We start from the raw sequence: 21900 nt of genomic DNA, 5'->3' as shown, positions 1-21900 counted from the left end.
CATCAAACTATGACTGACTATATTTTTCGAATGAAAAAGTAAAAAGGATTAGTCCCTTGTATAATAGGATTGCCTATCTTTCTATTCAACTATCGTGAACCAATCAATAATTTTTTTACAAATTTGTAATTATTTGTATTCCTGGGAGTCTGATTGATTTCTCCTCTTTAGTTTCTCTGTCAAAGCTTGATTCCAAATCAATTGTTTTGTCAACGTTCAAGCAAATTTTTATGCACAGTATAGGCTACTTCCTTTGGATTTTCCCCATCTAATCGATGAGTGGATATTTCTTTAGTTTATTACAATTCAGAAGTTGGAAAGAGTTAATAGGATCAGATTTATAATATATTTTTGGAATGACATAGATGGACAGAAACGTTGAGTAAAACACACCACAAAAAATAATGAGATTCATGATTGGCCAATGGTTTGTTTTGAAGGTTGTGACCTTGTCGAATTGCTAGCTCCTGATTGGTTCAAATGGAAAATTTAGCCTATTGACTATAATAATAAGACTCATTTTTGAGGCGTTCTACGTCAAATCCTTAGTCTGATATCGGTCTTCAGAGGTTCTGTGTTAGGAATGGTACTTTCTTCAATTACCGTGATGTGTTTTCTGTATTCATACAAAGAATTGTGGAGAACATCAGAGCGGATTCCAGAAAGGAAGATCTGGAATGATGTAGTGGATATTTATTGATTTAATTATTGGCTTCATGTTATATTTTTCTAATAATTTCGATTTGAAATTTATTATTCATATCCTACTTTTGCAGAGTGCCAACCGGAACATGAACACAATGTATTTGGATGATACATTCTGGGCTACAATTATGAGTGTATTTTCCACAATCAATTATATGATAGAAAGGTTTGTGTTGAAACAAAATTCTCTTTGCAATGATTTTAATCCTCGACTGGAGTTTCCATTCTATAAAAATTAATAATTTCAACACTTGAACATTCGAAACATAATTAAATAGGCCTACTCGTAGAAATAGTAATTTTATGATTTTTCTTGATATTGACTATAATTTCTTGGAGTTTCACTGCAAATAAATTATATGAATACAAATAAATTTTATTATTTACATACTCTAGTGAACAAATTTACGTTAAAAATAATTATATGGGTATAGATGCATTCATCATTTGATTATTCGAGTTGATAAGAACATGATAAAATACAGCATATTTTGAGTTTCTACATGTGGCTCGAGCACCCCTGATAGAAATTCAGTCAGACGTGAAAGATGGGACCAATTTCCAGATGTACCCTGATGTCGGTCTGATGTAGGGGTTGGGATGAAAAAGGTAATCAAGATTGATGACCCTTAATTTCATCTGGAAAAGAGTGGTATCTGCTACCACCCAATGGGGGTGGAGGGATACGGGCTGTAATGCATCTATCATTAATTTTTCAGTCACTCATTAGTCTCTGATGCGAGCGAATTTTTCTCCAACTAGTTTTTCTGAAAACCTCTACCGGAGATCACGCTGGATATCATAGTCTTTTCGACTCACGTGCTTTGAAAAAGTTATTTAGTTTTCCATAGAGATCTGTAAAATGGATCATATGTGAATTAAAATTTGTAAAGGTTTCATGGTTGAATAATTTAATTTCCATCTATATCAATATATTCAATCTAATGATTATTCCCTATCAATATTACTGGGTTACATACACTGAAATACGGTAATACACTGAAAAACATTCGAATGCAATGTTTATGGAATCAATAGTAAGTTTTAGTGCTCAGTGACTCTCTTTTCAACTTTATAATAGCCATAGATTGATTGAGATTAATGATTGAAGTCGTTGTCAAAAAACGTTCTGTAACTATTCCATTCGCTTCATTTCATACAATAAATGGATGGAAATAATACCATCCATAACAAAAAAAACTGTATTCCATTTAAAGTCGTGTCATATTTTAATCAGTGAGTATAGAATGTATTCATTCATTTATAAAAACACTCCACTTATATGGGCTACTTTTGTACGAATTAATAAAAACTTCTGGTACTCTTTATTATTAAAAACTTGAATTAACTGAAAGTTTTTTAATAATAAAGGGTACTACAAGTTTTCATATTGTTTTTATTAATTCATCCATGTATAGGCCTACACTCTATTCCCAATGATTTTCATGTTATATTTTGGAATAAATGTTTCTCAAATTTTCCTCAATTATAATTTTTCAACTGCAATTTTCGATTATTTCAACATATTCACACAAACACACACATTATCAACTCCCAACTTGATACCACAGAATCAGCTTAAATTCTCACCAATATCCCAACCTCATCCAATCCACAAAATTGGCGAGCGTTGGTTACTGGCAGGGGCAGCCTATAACACGTCGATAGCCTCAGGCGTGATAGTTAATGCGAGCGGCGATGAGATTTAGTAGGCACTGGCAATTTATTGGCCAAGGGATGACGGACGGAAAGTATACATGCGTGTAATTGAAGGGCGAGCCATGTGCCATCGCCACTCATCATCACATCACACATATTCATGCATAAATGCATACACATTACATCTCTCTCCAAGTAGAATTTTTCTTCGTTAGCGAGAAATGTGGAGAAATTTTTGTGCTAAAGATGCGTACAGTTTCGGCTTTGACACATAAGAAGATGAATTAGTATTTCACAGGCACTGGTGAAATATTTTATTCAAACGTTACCCTGATCTATCATGAAAAGTCAATTGGAATAGAAAATTAATATAATCTATTAAACTGTAATAGTTAATCAATTACAGTATCAACTATTTCACTCAAATTCCATTAAATATTCTTTTTTTCACTTTTTGTGTAGTTGAGAAGTTGATATTGTGGTAATTATTCATATTGAATGAAAAAGACTACGAAATTGTCAAAAACCACAGATTTATTGATACTTAGAAAGACCAGTTTCGGTTATTACACCATTGTCAATCTCTGATATTCAACCATTATTCATTATAAGGAAATGGAATATGTTATGGGCAATAGCTTGTTTTCTTTCCCGACTATTGTATTGTTTCCTATCCAATAAATAAATTGAAATTTATTTTTTTAATTATAACATTCCACTATATCATAATGAGTGTTATTCGCATCATATTTCATCTATTACCCTCACAAACACAAAATTCAATTTCATCAGTCAAAGTAATCAATGAGAGATCTTCCTAAAATGTCACCAAGCCAAAAATTTGTTCAATTTCATAATCATTCAGTGTACTATAGTGAGTTTCACGTTATAATGGCAGTATTTGATGAGCATTGGTGTTGCTATTTTTGTCTATCATTCGGCAAAGCAGATAGCGCTATCCTTTTCTAGATCCGCAACGTTGTCTGATCGTGTTTCAACAATGTAGAAATATAATAAATCAACAAAATATTCAATTTCAATAATGGAAAGTTTCAATTAAGTCATTGAAAAATATATTCTATTGACGAATGTACTGTGATTGATTATTTTTAACATGGATGAACAGTTAATATGAAATCACATAAATATACTGGTATCAGCTAGAGATTCTGTAACGCTGTTTTCTTCCAGTGGCTACGTGTATACCTCACTATACTAATCTAGTTCACAGTAGAGCAATAAGGTATTATATTTTATATTTATGATGTTGGTGATTCATCAGATTTTGTACTATAGTTGATATTCTTCTAAAAACTTTGATTTATATTATTGATTTATTAATGATCCATTATCAGCAGTAAGTTCATCCCAACTTCTTTGTTGCCATGCCACAAAGATTCGAGATATTTATTCCTGTTCTAGCTCATGCCATTTATACATAAATGAATGTAGATACTTCAGGATTCACAGCTTGTTAGGTTATATACTTTATGTAGTAGAAACTATCTCTATCAGATCCAATTCAGAGTCTTTCACACACAAATAGTAGAGTGGAACCACCACTTCACAACAACCAGAAAGACAGGGCATATTGATTCCAACGGAGTTTTCAGGGGTCGAACCGGGGAGCCATGGGCAGGGGAGGGGGAAATGTTCGAAGGGTTTTCACCAGTCAGTCCCAGGACGATGCCAAACCGACGGTTGATGAGAGCGAACGGGGGATCAGGGTGAGAGAGAGGGTGGGAGGCTGGTTTGAAATTTGGGGGGTGTTGGAGCGATAGATTAATGCTTAGGTTAGGGCTCTTCCCTTCCTTCCCCCCCATCATCGGCGTTCCCCTTTCAGCTCGTCAAGTTTCCGAAGGGGAACAACCTGCTGTGCAACCCCTAGGAACCAATCGTTTCCCCTGAAAGGGGGGGAGAGCGGAATAACAATCAGTGGAATTCCTGGGAGCAATCTTTGGCGTTCATTGGCCTCTAGTGGTTGTAGCTTAGAACGGGTCTGCCTGTTGTCTCTCCTAGCTAAAGCACCAAGCCACCAAGCACCAATATTGCTAGTCAACTATTGCAAGCGCCGCTATACAACAAGCCGATACCAAACACCTCCATTGAGCCGCCACCCGCCACCCGCCACGCTTCCACAGTCGATTATTATTATCATAATCATCATCTATCGAGAGAGGATCACTGTAAACTGTCAGCATTGGTTGTAAGGAAAGCATTCGGGTTATCATAGCCTAGAATGCTGACAGTATTAAGTGAAGTTCACATGAAGAGATTTGCTTAAAAATTGTCAGCGTTTGTTGAGTGGCAGCTTTGAAGTTCTCAGCATTAGAATTGCTGACAGTTTAAAGTGAAGCTCAGATGGAGAGTTTCACTCCATACTGTCAGCATTAGTTGAATGGGAATGTTGGGGATATCAATATTCACATTTTACTTGATAATAAGAGTAGAATGATAATGATTACATGGATTCAATATTATTTCCAATAAAATGGATTGATGGAGGAAAAGATTAGTGAAATAATGATGTCACTTGGCGCGAAAGTGAGGATTTACGGAAAATGCGATGAAATGAAAACTATCAAACACTGACGGTAAGATCGCAGAGAAAATGGATGATAACTCTCTCCAAGCCCTTGAGAGCAGAAAAATATGAGGAGGATAGCTTTGGCAGTAATAATGCACTGCAAGAGTATCACAGAACTGATTAGCAGATTAATTGTATTTACCATTGAGTGAAATACACAAAGGATGATGATGATGATGATGATGATGATGATGATAAAGAAGTTTAAAATTCATCAGAAGTTTAATGCCTCTAAAAACTTCAAGTCTGTTTCCACGATGGAAGAAAATCTAATTCTTGAAAGAGATTTTTCCTAAAATTAAGAGTGGTGAAGAAAACATGAGTCAGAGAGAATAAAGAAAGCGTAAAAGTTAGTGCAGCTAGTTGTAGCTTTCCTCAAAATTAGAAACAGTTTTTCGCTTCTTTGTTTTGAACACCAGTCAGGTCAGAGGCCAAAATACTCAAGGCTAGCAATACTGAAGGTTTTGTGTTTGTCTCTCTAAAAATTAAAAATACACTGTTTTTAATTATTTAAAGCGTGGACTTGACTCTACAATGCTACGAACTTCACATTTTTTAGATAAGGGATAGTATTTTCATGGATTCACATAATACTCTATACTGAATACTATTAGTTTGAACAAATCGAATATTTTTTCGGGTCGTATCTGTATAGACGATTGTTAAAAGTTTAGCAAGCATGATTTGTTAAACCTATCAGAATAGGTGAACCAGCCACAATTCCGCTCTGGTTGTCGAATTGTCTGATTCTTGTACCTTTTATCGGTTGCTATGATGAGATTTAGGTTATAAAGCCAGCATCTAATTAACATTGGCTTTTTGCTAACCTTGTCTGTCATTGGACATTTCTCAACGAATAAAATATATTTTAATATGATTATCAGATCAGATTTACCGGGGTAACTACGGGCTCCAGGCTCACAGTTATGCACTATAGAGGCTGGTGAAAACGGAGAAGTGGCAACAATGTCATCCAATATTTTCCCGATGACTTTTTGGGTACTTACCCCATTATGAAATGTAAAATAAAATAGTACTAGTAATTCTATGCAATAAAACATTCAATTATCGATCAACAGGCCAAGAAAAATAAAAGCTCCAGGTCAAATAATTATTATTTCAAGAATATATATATCTATTTATTCAAGCTTAAGATTATACAATTGTAAGAAAAAAAGATGTTGAGGCACCAAAAACGTGAACATGAGATGCTGATTAACATATTATTTTTGAAACTTCAATTGTGGGGTTGAGGTGGAAATGCTTCTTGTGCCATTGACAAAAACGTCATCTCTTCAGCTCATGATTCGCGGAACTAATGACATTATCCAAAACAAATGAACTTCACACACAATTCCAGTTGCAATCAGCCTTGCCCACGTGATCAACGTTCACAACTGTGACCAAATTTTCAACATAGCTGCTGATCAAATTTCCAAAGAAGCAATCGTCGACCCAGGCAGGTTTCAAAAATGTCACCAAAGCTTTTCCCCAGATGAAAGCAGTGCTCTCTCCCAAATGAAAGTAGTACACTCTCCGCATTTGACACTTCCTGGCTCGTATTTTCCGGCTACATTTTTTTCTATTTTTGTTTGTCGCGCGGTGAATTTTGAGCAGACAAAAATTTATGACTTTTTCCGTGACCACAGAGCAACCAAAAAAAACTTTGACATTTTGGACGCGTGGCAGGCTAGTTGGAAATGTGAGAGTGGATTTTTCACTCCTCCCTCCTACAATATTCCACTCGACTTGCGGGAAGGGGGGAGGGGGTCGATAGGTTTAGAAGGAGGTGTTCAATATGAATTTATGCCGATTATATATCATCGTCGGGACGGCCATTGTTATTTCCTACCTATATGTGGGGTAGTAGACTAGTGCTGCAACGTGAACTGTAAAAAATGATGTTGGAATATTTCGGGGCAAAAATTTGTCTTTAGATACGCCACCAAGATTTATAGCTACAATCGAGGGACGAGCAAAATTCGTGTGGCGCGTTCGGCGCGTTCTTGCTCTCCATCTTGGCATTCATCTTCTGCACACACCGAGAAGGCTCCACCTGCATCTGTCAGCATTGGTCGAATTGGGGGGTATTGATGTTGTTTACACGGAATGCTGACAGAATGAAGTGAATCTCACTGTAGGAAGGCTGGAAGCTGCTGTGAGATCCACATAAAACAGTCAGCGTTGGTTGGATGGGAAGCATTGATGTAGTTGATGAGGGATTCTGACAGTTTGAAGTGAAGCTGACTGTACAAGCCTTTGCCAAAAGTCGGTTGCTTGCTGCCTGCCTTTGTCCAGAGAGCAGCACCACTGGAACTGGAAACACGATCTGGAGCGACTGGAGCGTCGTAAGAGTGAAAAATGGGCTCGGCCGGAAAATGAGCAATGAATTATTGCCCTAAGATGGAAACGATGTTCAGCTATAGCTGAGTGGGCGACTTAAAACCGAGCCACGAATAATGCACAACAACATGAGCCTGGAAAATCTCTGTACTTGACGGGAAAACGGCGACGGAAAGCCCGGGTTTCCACGTTGTGTTGATGTCAACGACTGCCTCAGGGTTTCCGAATTTTCTCGTTGTTCGAAATACCCTAAAAGTAAGTAATCATTAATCAATTGCGGCGTCCGTGGTTGATTGCAGTTTACCGAGAGTAGGTGCTCATTAATCAATTGTTGAGTTGTTGGTAGCCTTCGTCATTGATAATAATCAGAGAGGAGACAGGAGGATCGATAATGTTGTATGTCCTTGGGCAGTCCATTTTTACATACTTCCTAGAATGAATTTGAATTGATAATAATGAATAGAATATCTCACTTATCATTGATCAATGCTACGATCTGCTACCAAAATAGTAGTATCATCTATCCGAAATAAATATTGTGATCCATATTATTCTGGTTGATATTATTTGTAAGTAATATAGAGTCAATCATCATATTATGTGATTCGAGAAAGTATTAATTGACATTCAATGTTTCAGATAATAGATAATGTAGATGTGTTTCCGAAACGAGAAGTATTGCCGGTTAGTGTTTGCTGTGGAGCTGAAAGAACCTCCACAATCTGAAAAATAAGGTCATATGAAAAAATTCTCGGTTTCAAATAACATAAAACTTCAGCTCAATTCAGTCGTCATCATTCCTCACATGGTTGATGTAGTCATAACTTGCAATAAAGTGGAGTGGTGACTTATAGCGTTTCAATAATCTTAGTTAATAACATTTGTAAGTTATTTGTGGTAATTGTGAGCTTGTCCCCTATCATGATTGTACACTTTCAATAAGGACTCGAATTTATAAATGACGGGTTTCTAGAGATTAAATACAGATAGAATGTAGTCTTTGAAATCAAAAAATAAATTTGAATCGTCAAAGCAATCCTATCAGATCAAAAATCTTTTATTTTGATTTGTAAATTCTTATTTGTGCTGATATCATACCCATTTTTGACAACATGTCACAGCAAGTAGTGTCATACGCAACGATCGATCACAAATTCATGAATACTAATGGCTTCAACTCCGACCGCAGCAATCTAGATTTGATTTGTTGCATATATAATTTGCAGCAGCTTCAGATGTTTGCCGCCAAAATTCTCGCGGGAATTGGGCGAGAGAGAGTGATTCGAGCGGGACAGAGTGATTCGAGCACAAATCCCAGAAGCGATTCTGTCAGTGCCAGACCGGCTGAGTGCGATCGGCCGAAAGCGTCGTCAGCCTCAAATATTTCTCGTTTCGTTTACATTTTGAGTGAGTATTTTCTGGGCGCTCCCGCGGGGATTCGCGAGGAGACGTATGTTGGTTTGAGGAGCATGAGCGAGAAGGAAGATTAGGGAGAAGAAAGGGCGTGAGAGTGAGAGATAAAGGGACAAGCTGAGAAAATAGGATGAAGGGGGAGAAGAAGATTATGATCCATGAGTAGGGAGGGTAGGTAAGAAAATGTAAAAAGATAGTTTGATAATGGAGATACTTGGAAAATGATGAGGAATGAGAATGACTTTGAAGGTGGTGAAAATAGTATTGGAAATCAAGAAAAACAAATGCATTAACGAGAATGTGGATGGTGATAAGGAAGAGGTGCTAAAAACAGGTTCAGTGTCAGGAATATTAAGAGGAGACGGATTTTTAATTAGTAGGAATGCAGATTGAGTTGTACAGAGCAGAGAATAATGAAACTGGGGGAAACTGTATGATCGAAGGAAAAAATGATATAGATTGAATACTCAGTCAAATAGATATCATATGGCATTATGGCATAGGAGGAGAATGAGAGGAATTGAGGAAACAATCCGCGTGAAGAAAAAGAAGAAGAAGGTGAAAATATTATACATAGAAAACTTGGAGGAATAGAGGAGTACTGTGTGCAAGATATGAGGAAATTAATATGAGGAAAATAATATGAAAAAATAAAATAAAAATAAAATAAAAATAAAATAAAAAATATAATAAAACTAATATGAGGAAATCAGAAGGTAATAGTATACATTTCTTCATAAAGTAATCAATTTTACTTTTTGAAATGTTGTGCATGTGATATTTTTTGCTAGACCTCATGGAAACATATTGTGGTAGTTATTCATATTGGAAAGACTGAAGTGATTGAAGATAAAAAGAAAAATGAAGAAATAAGGAAGTGAATAAGGAAGAAGATTTAGAGAAGAGATTAGAAGATAGGGAGAAGGTTGAAGAGTAGTCGTATGATGGAATAAATATTTGGAGATGCTGCGACAAGAGACCTATGCCAAGTGAGGTTTGGCGAAGGGGTTCGGATTGGAATGACGAGCCCTCAGTGCGTGTTTAACACATGGCCGGTCACTGATACGACAAAAATATTCCTTCTTTGCTTGAGATGGTTATCGTTGATTCTGCCGAAAATCTGAGACTGCGACTGAAAATCTGTTACATGATGCGTGTTGCTGAATAGCACGTGACTCACATCTTTGCAAAGCAGAGGGGAGATTTGGGAATAGGAGTTACGATCTTCCCATTGAATAGAGATTGCACTGTACACTTAATTCAGAGATGTTATGGAACTTTTCCATGCTGAGATGAATGAATGAAACATTAGATCAAACCGTATAGGGTTGAAAATATTTCTTTCATTTATTAATCCAAGGATAGAGATCGATCATTATGCTTACTATGAGATATAATATATTCTGAGATCAGAATGGTTGATTTTTCAGATCACAAGTACACAAGTTATCGATACAATGACTGATCAAGACGTGGAGTACCTGATTTATTAAAAGAATTTGTGCTTTTAATATCTAGTTATGACATTCACTCATTAACCTCTACTCGAATCACCTTTCAGAGCGGTAATTGCCATAATCTACTATACAATAACAAGTTAAGTACTGAAAGTATCAGCGAAAAGTGATAAAGTAATAGTTAGTGCTAACTCAACTTGCCAACACAATTTCTTGATAAAACGTAAGACAAGTGAAAGAAGGAGTAAATAAAAGAAAAATAGGAGATTGATAATGGTGGTTGGGCAAAAGTACATAATTCCTCTGTAGATAATGTTAGACTCGACATGTCAAGAATTCTCCTCAATATGCATTCCTATTACGTTATCAACTTCACTACTGCATGGGAAGGAAATGCGCTTTCACTCTAGTATTGCATCACGAATAGGAAGTGGAAACAACGCATCATGTACCAACGAAGATGAAAAGGATAACTTGAGCCTCCTGATATCTAAAAATATTAAAAAAGTGTGAGCATTATCATTTCACGAATAATTTTATAATTTTCAATAACTAATCATTCCATAACAATTTTACTCATCAACGAATTTTGTTCCAACTCTGAGTTCCAAGACATGGAATGAGCGGGGTACTCATGAGCGGAATGAATAAAGAAAGTAGCGAAAAAGAGTTCTAGAAGAAAAATCTCGTAAAAACTTTTGTTTTCTTGTTGCAGCCGAAAACATAAAAAGATGATGTGGAAAGAAATTGGATGTGGACAACTTGTGAAAAGTGCATGAGATTGGAAAATTAATTCAGATAGATAAAATTTGATGAAAGTTGGAGGCTGAGGAAAGTTTGAAAAACTCTGCACATCAAAAAGTAAGGAAATGTTTTTGCTTTTCTTTCAATCGTATTCCCTAGTTTTGCTCAAAGTTTTCAATTACTATACCTGTCAACCTGTACTGTAAACTAATTCTGTACTATATAGAATTTTCCTGCTAAGAGTGAAGTGAGAGCTTACTATCAAATTTATCATACTCATAATTTGTATTCGAAAATATTCTTTAATTCAGTGATTTAAATATTCAGATTTCGCTGAAGACAACGTAAATTCAATTAATACATGACTTTTTGTACAGCATACTTTTTCCTATTCGATTATAAGACGTATGAGCCAAAATGAAGTTCCTGATACACAGAAATTCAACTAGGTATTTTTTGGTTCAAAGTATTTTTTTCAAACTCGTTAACCAATTCTTGTTAAAAGGTTGAGTTGTAGAAACGTTCAAGTTTAAGAGATTCAAGAAGACTTCTTTACTTCTTCAAGAAACAACCAAATGAGAAGTTAGTACAGTAAAAATAAGGAATAGGTGGCGAACCATTGATAAATTCCAGAAGAATAATCTATAGTTTCATGAAAACTCCTAATGAGAGAAAAATTTGATCCAGTTCAATGTCTAACAAAAAGTGTGAATGAAAAGAATCTGAATGGAACACCGAATCCAATTCAATAACATGAATATCAAGAATCAAATCAAGAGGTTCCAGCCAGTATTTACCAGACCATATACATTCAATCCAGAATTACATTCGGGAACTTTTTGTATGAATAACGAAAATACACACAGCGGAAATGTCAGTGATAATTGGAAACAAGTTTCAATAGACTAATTCCCCCCAAGATGTACGCGAGCGAAATTTTATTGAAAATTGAGCAGACGCTTGTTTTGAACAGTGTTCAGAATCGGAACGGTAATTAATTAGAATTAGTCTGTCGACGCGAACATCGCCTGAAAAGAACTCAATTAAAATTTTTTATCTCGACGATTCTTGAATCGAAATTTTACACCTGGCGCCTTGTTTGAATCGACGCAGTCGTGTCCGCATAAATTGAGTTACAAATCCAGTGTTAGTTTTCGTTGTGAAAATTCTTAATAACCGATTTTACATTGGTGTGATGGTTAAATTCAATGTAGTTTGCGTTGAAATTTCACATTCATACAATATTATCTCTTGACAACCCAACCCGATTGTGAACGCAATATATAGGCGATAACCATTTAAATGATAACTGTAGATATTTAACATATTTTCAACACATCAAGTACTCTAAATAGTTGCTTACAGCTACGAAAATGTGCTCAACTTGCACTCATGTTTCAGGCCTATTCAGATAAGTTCATTGTTCCTCCACTTCATAGTTATAAGGAAACAAGAATTTGACTCTTGTGCTACTTATCAGATGAATGCATTTTTGTGATTTTCTCTGATTATTCCACATTCTATTGTATTCCACATTGTATTCCACATTCTATTGGGCAATCACAAAATGTATTAGTACAAATATACCGTACAAAGATAATATTAATCTTTACTGGATTGTTTTTAAAATTAATGTCGAAATTGAACAGAATGTTCTTGATTTTTGCATGTTCTTGATTTGCGGCGAATGAAAAAGACTAAGAAATTGTCAAAGAACCACTGATTTATTGATAATAATATTAGAAAGACCGGTTTCGGTTATTACACCATTGTCAATCTCTGATAAACATTTATCAGAGATTGACAATGGTGTAATAACCGAAACCGGTCTTTCTGATTATCAATAAATCATTGGTTTTTTGACAATTTCTTAGTCCTTTTCATTCACTATGAATAATTAGCACAATATCAACTTCTCAACTACACAAAAAGTTCTTGATTTGCCATTGGGTTTGATAGATGATCTGATGTATTCAACCATAGATGAACTGTTTAACTTCATCATACAATTAAATACAACTGAAACTTTAACATCAATATCTTTTAACTATGATGTAGCTTATGAAAAACCATTGTACAGAGTTTGAATCTTCACTTGTGAAGCATCACAATTTTGATTACCCATAAACAGACAACGACTCGAGCCTCTAAATCAAAAGTAAAAACTAGCTACTATGACATTACATCTGATAATAGGTAATCAATCCACCGATGTTAGAGATAAACATTTCAGGCAAAAGCAAAAGTCATACTAACTATAGTAGACATCAAAGATCGAACAATAGTCATCCTGACTATATCGATGGACTATTTATGAATTATTTTTGTTGGCACTGACCTTGCCATGAGGATGATGCGGTGAGCGTAGACTGGCACATCCTCTCGTCCAACGAGGAACACGATGTCGGCCGACTCATGATCCTCGGCCAGGCGCTTCATGTCCTCGAGCAGCTGAGGAACCCCCGCCAGCGCCTTATCCTGGAAGTGCGTTTGAGCGAAGCATGTCCCCATCCTGCAATATTCAAGTATTTGTGATTAGAAGTCATGGAAAAATATACAGGACAGGGTATGAATAGATTTAGAGAGGGAATGAAAAAAGGAAGAGTCAATGAGTAGGCTAGCCTAACGAGTAATAAGTATGTAAGTGACGTGACATTTTTCCGAAAAATGTGAACTTCCAATTAAAAGATTTAATTATTGGAGAAAGAAAAATATTTATAAGTTTAATTTTAGCTTTATGTTTATTAATTTCAAAAAAATTTAGTTAATAGATAATTCAAGTTATTAGTCTTCTTAGTAAAAAGATTCAAGTATTCGTAATCCTGGAGAAATATTAGAAGTTATGGAATGGGATACTGGACAGGGTATGAATTATGTAGAGAATATGAATAGAGGATTTTAGTTGATGAGTTACGAGTAGGTAAGTATATATATAGTGAATGAGTATAGGAGTGTATAAAGAGTATGAATGATAGGTTATACGATATAGGAATGATATTTGGCGGGCAAATCTTCTTATTTTATCTTCTTAGATTAGTAGTCGTTCTTATCTAGCAAATCTTAATGAAGGATTTTGTAGAACATTATCTCATTATCAAATGATAATTGACATGAAATTTGGAATAGAAATTCACATGAATGAATAAGCAATCAATGAAAGAGTTCAACACATTAAAAACATAACTTTCGATACAACACAAACAATATAAATTGTACATTGTTGAAGCATGTTACTGCTACTAAAAATAAAATTGGTGAAATTCGTCATCGAGCATTCAATTATTAAATTTTCAATAATCGAGTTTATTTAATTCAAAGGTTAAGAAGGCTAATGGTGATTATGATTTTTTCCAAAACGCTTTCTACTTTAATATGTGATATACAAAAACATAGAAGCATAGTTTATATATATTATTGATACACAGAACACAATTTCTTTTAAATAATTGGGAAAGGACTAACAGGCCCAAAACTGTTTCTTCCCCGAATTTAGATTTATACACTATAAAAATAGTCCAAAAAGTAGGTTGGTTCGTACACTTTAGAATTTAAGTTCAATTTTCAATCCAAACATTATTTGGAAACAGAAAAGTTTGAATTTAGATTCTTTACAAACCAAATTGAATAACAAAATAACACACACTAATCACTTAAAACTGTAAAATAATTATTAACTTTGAACATTTTGATATAGGTACTTTAATTTAAATGAAAAAATAATGGATCTTGAATAAAATCATATCGTTGGTCATGTCAAGAATTCAGTTATGTTGATCAAGTCGATTAATCTATAATTGCCAAAAAATACTTCTTATCATGTGATCAACCGATTGACTACAATAGTTTAACAGCTGAACATAATGCTGTCTCACTCCCACACAGGCACTCGCATCTTCCCCATCTTCCGTTATCGACAGATGACGGAGTTATCAGCTGTTTTTCCAAGGATGAATAATTATTATCCTTTTCATGTCCTTCAGCGAGTTTTCCCAGGAATGAGACCATGTGCAATCGAATTTTCATATCAAGAACCTCCAATATTGAAAATTTCATCAAAATCGTTAGAGCCGTTTTCCAGATACATAGGACATACATAAATAAATAGATAAATGGATACATAAACAAATAGATACCTAAATTGCTCGCTTTATACAATAGGATAGTTCTGAATGATAACTACCATATGTGATGATTTATCTATAATTGGCTTCCAACGCGGAAGCGGAAGGTTTTTGGCTTTCCAATACTATACATATAAAACTTTATTGATATGAATCAACGAAAATTGATACGAACTATATGAAAATTAATGAGAATGTGTTACAAATCACTAAATAAATATACCTTTTTTACGCACAAACAGGTAACTTGATATTGTAGCCTAATTATATGTCAGAGAGACCTCCTCTCAACTACACTTCATTCTCAATAAGAATCATGAAAATTTATATAATCTGTGATAGGCTAATTGACTCATCGATAGATAATAGCTCTTTAGTTACAGTAGCTACATTAAACCTGTACCCTGACTCCTAATTCGAAAATAAGCAACGCCATAATTTTCTTTCAAAACTTAGGTAAGTTTGGGTACATATTTATGCAGTTCCTTCAGTTCAGTTTTAATGAAGATCATCCCTAATTCTAAATAATTAATGATAACGAGAGAAAACTTTCAAGATTGTTTTATTCCATGGCATTACATTAGAAAATAAGCTATCAGGTTTTAACTATTACTATAAATATTGCAATACTATGTAACTATTACTTTCAGTTTGATTACCAGTAACTGCAAACAATATTGAACAATTTTACTCTCCACAGTTATCTAGTCCAGCTTGAACGCTATGTAGGATCTTATCAACAAAATGCTTTTTTTTACGTACCTTCTTTCTGATTCCTGAATGACAACGATGACAACACAATATTAATTTAAACTTTGTTACCACAAGCAGCACTTGAATCTCAAAACACTGTTTCAAGAAGCAACTCACTAGAAACACAAAAATATTCACTTCTAGACACAAAAATCGTTGAACACAAAACACAACTGATAACCATGTGTTCGACACCCAAGCACAGTTCACTCACTGGTGAAGAACCGGTCCCGGTCTCGTCGTCGAGTAGGAGAATAGGAGCCGAAGAAGAGGGTGGAGAAAGAGACAAAGACGGAGCGATAATAAAGGTGTAGGGCAAGAGTGCGAGTGAAAAGGTAACCTTCAGTTGAAAGGAAAAGAAAGGAGAATCCTCCAGAGGTGCTGGTGGTTGGACAAGGACGGAGACCTGAGGACTCCGAGACGAAGGTCGGCATTGATGGAGAAGACAAAGAAGAAAACAAATAAGTAAAAGAAGATTAGGAGGAAGAGGAGGAAAAAAATTATCAGGGTGAGGAAAAGGAAAAAGGTAACCTAAAAATTTTAGCCGCTCAATGTGGTCAGTTGCTCAGTTCACTGCACTTGCTCCAGTCGCCGGCTGCGATGTTGCCACGTTGTGCTTCATCCTGACTTATCTATCTATATTATTACTATTTTCTACCCTATAATTCCTTTTCTCGCTCTATTCCAGTTTCCGACTGGTGTTTAGCAGTGCCATGTTTACTATCTATATTATAATATACAATCTATATTATTTTATCTTATAATTCTTATTCTTCATCTATTCAGTTTGCCACTGGTGTGTAGCAGTGTCATTGTAAACTTTCCCGCCCTCACATTCAAAAGACATTGGTTCTGGTGTCAATGTAGAATTTGCATACAAAAATATGTCAATGTCAAAGGATTGCTTCGCAAAACATAACAGAGAAATAAGTATTTTGAATTTCTCAAACAATTATCAAAACTACAACATTGATATTGTATTTCATATTCGACTAATAGTAATTGTAGTTTAGATACTCTAAAATAAATTTTATGAGCTATAAAATGAATATCTAGCTTTTCTATTGGTGGAAACGTATAGCTGTAACATTTCTGTGCATCGTTTATCCCTACATTATTTGCAGCACCCAATAAATGGATCACTGCATATGTGATCACACAAGAAATTCTGTGAATACACTTTCGAATTCTCTGTGACTCAGAACAGAAGACTTCTCCAAGTGGTACAGAACGCCTTATATTACATTTGTAAGATTTGAAGGAGTGTGTGATTGTGTGGGAGCGAACATACGTGGGTGATGGGTACTGCAACTATGTGGCCTGTAGTTGTGAGGAAGTAACACATTGTACGCCACCTTGGTGATAGTTGTCATCTTCCGGCTCTAGAACTGCAGTACAAGGATATACCAAACAATATATAATCATACATGTTTTGTACAATTAGCTGAAGGTGAAAAGAAGATGAAGAAATAGAAGAAGATGGTGAAGAAGAAGAAAAAGGAAAAGGAGAAGAAGTTGACAGCGATGTGATGATGATGAAGAAGATGAGGCGGTTATGAAGAAGAAGAAGAAGAAGAAGAAGAAGAGAAAATGAAATAACAATAAGGAGATGAAATAGAAAACACCCTTGCCGGCCAGGTTGGTTTAGAGGTAAGCAGCGTTACGAACTTCGGTCTGCTAGCACCCACCGTTTGGCTCGTGGGTTCGAATCCCTCAGATGGCATGGACGTTTGATCATCTCATCAATTATTCACCAACACTTTTCTCATTACCCGCGCACAAGCAAAAACTTCATTATAAGCACTATCCGCAATAAAAAATATGAAGAATGAGGTTATTAAGGTGAGGAAAATAAAGAAGATGAGGAGGCAGAAGAGAAGAATGACTAGAAGGAGGGATTGATGACAGGAGGGTGAGGAAGAAGAAGATGAAGAGCTATAGAGTTCAACTTGGCAACAATGTCCAAGGACCGGTCCACGTTGTTCTATTATTATAGGCAACCTTGAACAACTCCTGCTAAAAGAAGGATTAGGCACACTGCAACACACACATCACTCAAAAAGAAACCAGTCTGTACTCTGTTCAACCTGAACACAAATGGTTCGTACAACGGGTTCCCGACTGATCCACAGGGTGCGCCACTTTCTGGGTGAATCACCTACGCAACTAAAGTTCAAGTGCTCAACAAAGAAGTAGGATGCTCATGGGTCATGTGTCTGCATCTAATAGCTCAACCGCCTGTGCGCAGAGAACGCCACAGACATCATAGAACATTCTTATTTCCTTTGCTGTATGGGACATGTGATACGAGTATTGATCCTATTGATTATTTCATTGACGATCCTCATGACATAATCTGAATACTATTCTGAAATTCTGAATAGTATACCACTATAACTCATGAGTATAATATTAGTGTGGGTCACTTATTATATCTTAATAAGGGGTTGGTTTAATACCATATCTTAATAAGGGGTTATCTTGATTAGGGGTTGGTAGACGTGGAGTCTACCGGTGAATGCTCTATAAGTATGCTCTGTTGTTTTTAGCAAATTAATAGGGGTTTTTGAAAGTTTATAGTGCAAATTTTGTGTGAGTGAGTTCGATTAAACACCGGTTATTGGATTGTACACACAGGATAGTGAGTATAAGCTTGAATGGAGGAGATAATCGTGCATCTTTATTCTAACATCCAGTCTGAGAGAGGTATTGAATGGAAAAATACTCGTCTAGCTATACAGATAAGTCAAGTCTGCAACTTTCTTCTAAGTAGACTAATTTACCAATATTGAGGAATTTCCCTTGGTATTTCCCTTCATATCTATCAGCAGTACAGTAGTTGAAATTGAGTTATTGGAAGAGTCTTGTTATCAGAACTGATAATTTTAAAAATAAAGTTGCTTATCTTTGCGGAGAAGGATTTCTTACAGCTGCTGATATATTGACTAAATGAAGAATAAGACGACTTCTCCTTGATAATTACATATACATAATATAATCATCACAATTTTTTTTTTTAGTTCGCTTTCTTGAAAATTCACCGTTTTCCTCCCATTCTAATCTTTCCATTATTACCTGTGATCTCAGGAGCTTCCTCATCTAAACCATGCCATGAACGCTCTCTTGGCGCTTCCTTTTTCTCCTGTTGCTCCTATCCTATCACCATTATAACAAGCATTTTGAAACTATCATCAAGTTTTACATCTTTTATAAAACTGTTAGACAGACTATAAATTGATAATGAAGCGAAGATTGAAGAATTCCAAGTGTGGTACGTGTATGAATTTAATTGCGGGTGATTGTCTTGCTGTTTTTTGCGAGCACATATGTGAGAGTTGGTACCACATAGAATGTGCTGTTATTAATGAAATAGAGTATCAAAGACTATCAATCTGTGAGGAAAAATGGTTTTGTGGAAAATGTGAACTACATATTTCCAATGGTGAGCTCAGAAAGGAAATAGATAACCTAAGTAAGACTATTCAGTTCATGCAATCAGAAATGAAAGAGTTCAAGCAAGCTTATGATGAACTCAGTAAACAGAAAAGCAACTTGAGTGAAGTATGTCTAAAAAAAGAAGAAAAAATAAATAAAATACAGACGGAACTCGATATTTTAAAATCTAAAAATGAGCAATGGATAACGACTTCTTCAAAGAGAAATAATTCAATGAGATATAGTGGAATGTCACCTCAACAATTGAATAAATCAAATTTTTCCTCTCCTGTAATGACAAACAATAGATTCTCCTGCTTGGATGAGTATTCAGAACATAATGACTCATTGAACAGTAACAGTGATGTTTTGAATGGGAACAGAGGGGTGAAACACATTCCTAGAATACATTTGACTGAAAAAAAGGTTGAAAACACTACTAAATCTCACGAACAACGGAAAAGAAGTTTTGGAAGAATCCATTTATTTGCAGACAGTCATGGACGAAATTTGAACAATATTATCAGTAAGATTAGTGACTATTCAGTTGTTTCGACCATCAAATCTGGAGCTAAATTTGAGTATGTAGGACCAGACATTGTGCTGATATTCGATCAGACGACTGTGTAGTGTTGCTGGGTGGAACAAACGATGTTGGTAGGAATGAAACGAAGGATTTTTTGATAAATTTGCGAAAAAAACTACAAGAACTTCGACAATCGAAAGTCATCGTTTGTTCTGTACCCCATCGTCACGACTTGGCAGATTGGTCATGCATCAATCAAGAGGTAAAGAGGGTTAATACGGAGATTGCTAAACTGTGTAAATATTTCAATAATTGTCAATTCCTGGATGTGAGTAATGTAGGCAGACGGTTTCATACAACTCATGGGCTCCATCTTAACTATATTGGGAAAAAAATAATTTCACAGAAGATAATAAACTTTGTAGACAGTTTTTCATCAGGAGTACAAAAGAACTGTGTTTCTGAGCAGGCTATTCCTTTACATGGGAAACATTTTTTAGACGTGAAGTGATAGGTAATAATGTATCGCTATCAGAGCCAGATTCTAGTAGCCCGTTACAAACTAATGCAGCTCTGGATGAGAATGCTGACTACCAGCAAAGAGTTCTTTTTTTGAATTTACAAGGAATCTCAGGAAAATTGAACATTCTTTCCCACTTGGCTGATCAGCACGATTTTAGTGTAATGTGTTTTAGTGAGCACTGGAAGCGGAATGATGCTTTGAGATATGAGGTGATTGATAACTACGTCCTGGCCTCAAGTTACTGCAGAAACGTTCACTCAAGAGGAGGAGTAGCGGTGTACTTGAAACAGAATTTAAACTATGAAGAGATTGACTTAGCTTGGATATGCGAGGAACTTACATTTGAAGCAGCAGCTGTTCACCTGAAGGAGTACAAAGTGATCTTAGTGAGCATATACAGATCACCATCAGGAGACCCTATTCTTTTTATGGAAAAGTTGGAGCATCTTCTTTTCTACCTATTCAAGTTTAAGAAAGAAATATTTATTGGCGGGGACTACAATGCTCATTTTGATGTAGCAACAGAACAATCCAGTGTGCAGAAGTTCAAAAACCTCCTAAGCGAATTTAACATGGATTACTTGAATATGTTGCCTACACGAGAGAAAGCATGTCTGGATAATGTCATCACCACAGTCGACAAACAAGACATTCATTTGAAAATACTGAATTTCAATTTTTCAGACCACTCTGGTATCCACTTGACATTTTCAAATAATTCAATGAATGATAAGGTGCCTTCATTGAAAAAGTTTGCAAGAAATGTATCACTAAAAAGGCTTGATAGGTTGAAGAATAGATTGATGTTAGTGGATTGGAGGAAAATATTTGAGGGTATAAAGGAGGCCCAATCTGCTTTTGATCATTTCTTTGAAGTCTTCTACAAAATATTCAACGAAATATGCCCAAGTATACCTATAAAAGAAAGTAAGAAGACACGGAAAACTGGAAAAAAATCAAATTGGTACACCACAGAATTGGCTGAATTGAAGAATACTATGATGGCTTTCAGAACTATTTTCCTACTAAATAAAAGCAATGAATCACAATTGGCATACAAAAAAAGTAAAAAAATCTATAAGGATGAACTGAATAAGGCAAAGCTCAATCATAATGCTGGCTACATTGAAAAATCTGACAACAAGTCAAAAGCTGCATGGACCCTTGTTAACAAAGTGAGGAATGGAGGTTTCAAGTCACAAAGCATCGAGATTCCACCAGAGGAGTTCAACAACTACTACCTCTCATCAGTCCAGGATGCAAGAGACAGCATTGAGCGACCTCAGTTGACAGCTAAGGACTTCATGGAGCGCCTGCCTTCTCCACACAACAATTTCAAATGGAGGGATGTTTCTTGTGCGGACGTTTACAAAGTTATAAAAAATATGAAAAATTCAAAGAGCAAAGACATATTTGACATTTCCAACCAGGTTTTGAAGTGTGTGTGTGAGTCTATTGTTGTACCAATTACTTATTGCATCAATATGTGCCTGAGACAGGGAGTTTTTCCAACAAAGTTGAAAATCTCAAGACTGGTACCATTGTTCAAAAAAGTGGGGATAGGTTATTACCTAAATGCTATCGTCCAATCTCAATAGTTCCAATTTTTGGCAAAATTTTTGAACAAATTGTGA

The 21900-nt window shown here is 35.5% G+C and overlaps 1 protein-coding gene across 1 annotated transcript in view; it reads right to left on the bottom strand.

Annotated features, from left to right (window-relative positions):
- The window catches only part of LOC111064169, an 83171-nt gene extending 66817 nt beyond the window's left edge, over positions 1-16354 (bottom strand). The window contains exons 1-2 of the mRNA XM_022351856.2: positions 15792-16354; positions 13247-13420 (exon numbers count right to left, since the gene is read on the bottom strand). Coding sequence (XP_022207548.1) covers positions 13247-13419 — 173 coding nt within the window. The 5' untranslated portion in view covers position 13420; positions 15792-16354. The remainder of the gene's footprint in view (positions 1-13246; positions 13421-15791) is intronic.
- Positions 16355-21900: the final 5546 nt, after the last annotated feature.

The sequence above is a fragment of the Nilaparvata lugens genome, chromosome 5 (assembly GCF_014356525.2).
Source record: "Nilaparvata lugens isolate BPH chromosome 5, ASM1435652v1, whole genome shotgun sequence".
Classification (NCBI taxonomy): Eukaryota; Metazoa; Arthropoda; class Insecta; order Hemiptera; family Delphacidae; genus Nilaparvata; species Nilaparvata lugens.
The sequence above is the reverse complement of the archived record's forward strand: the minus strand, read 5'-3'. Positions and strand labels throughout refer to the sequence as shown.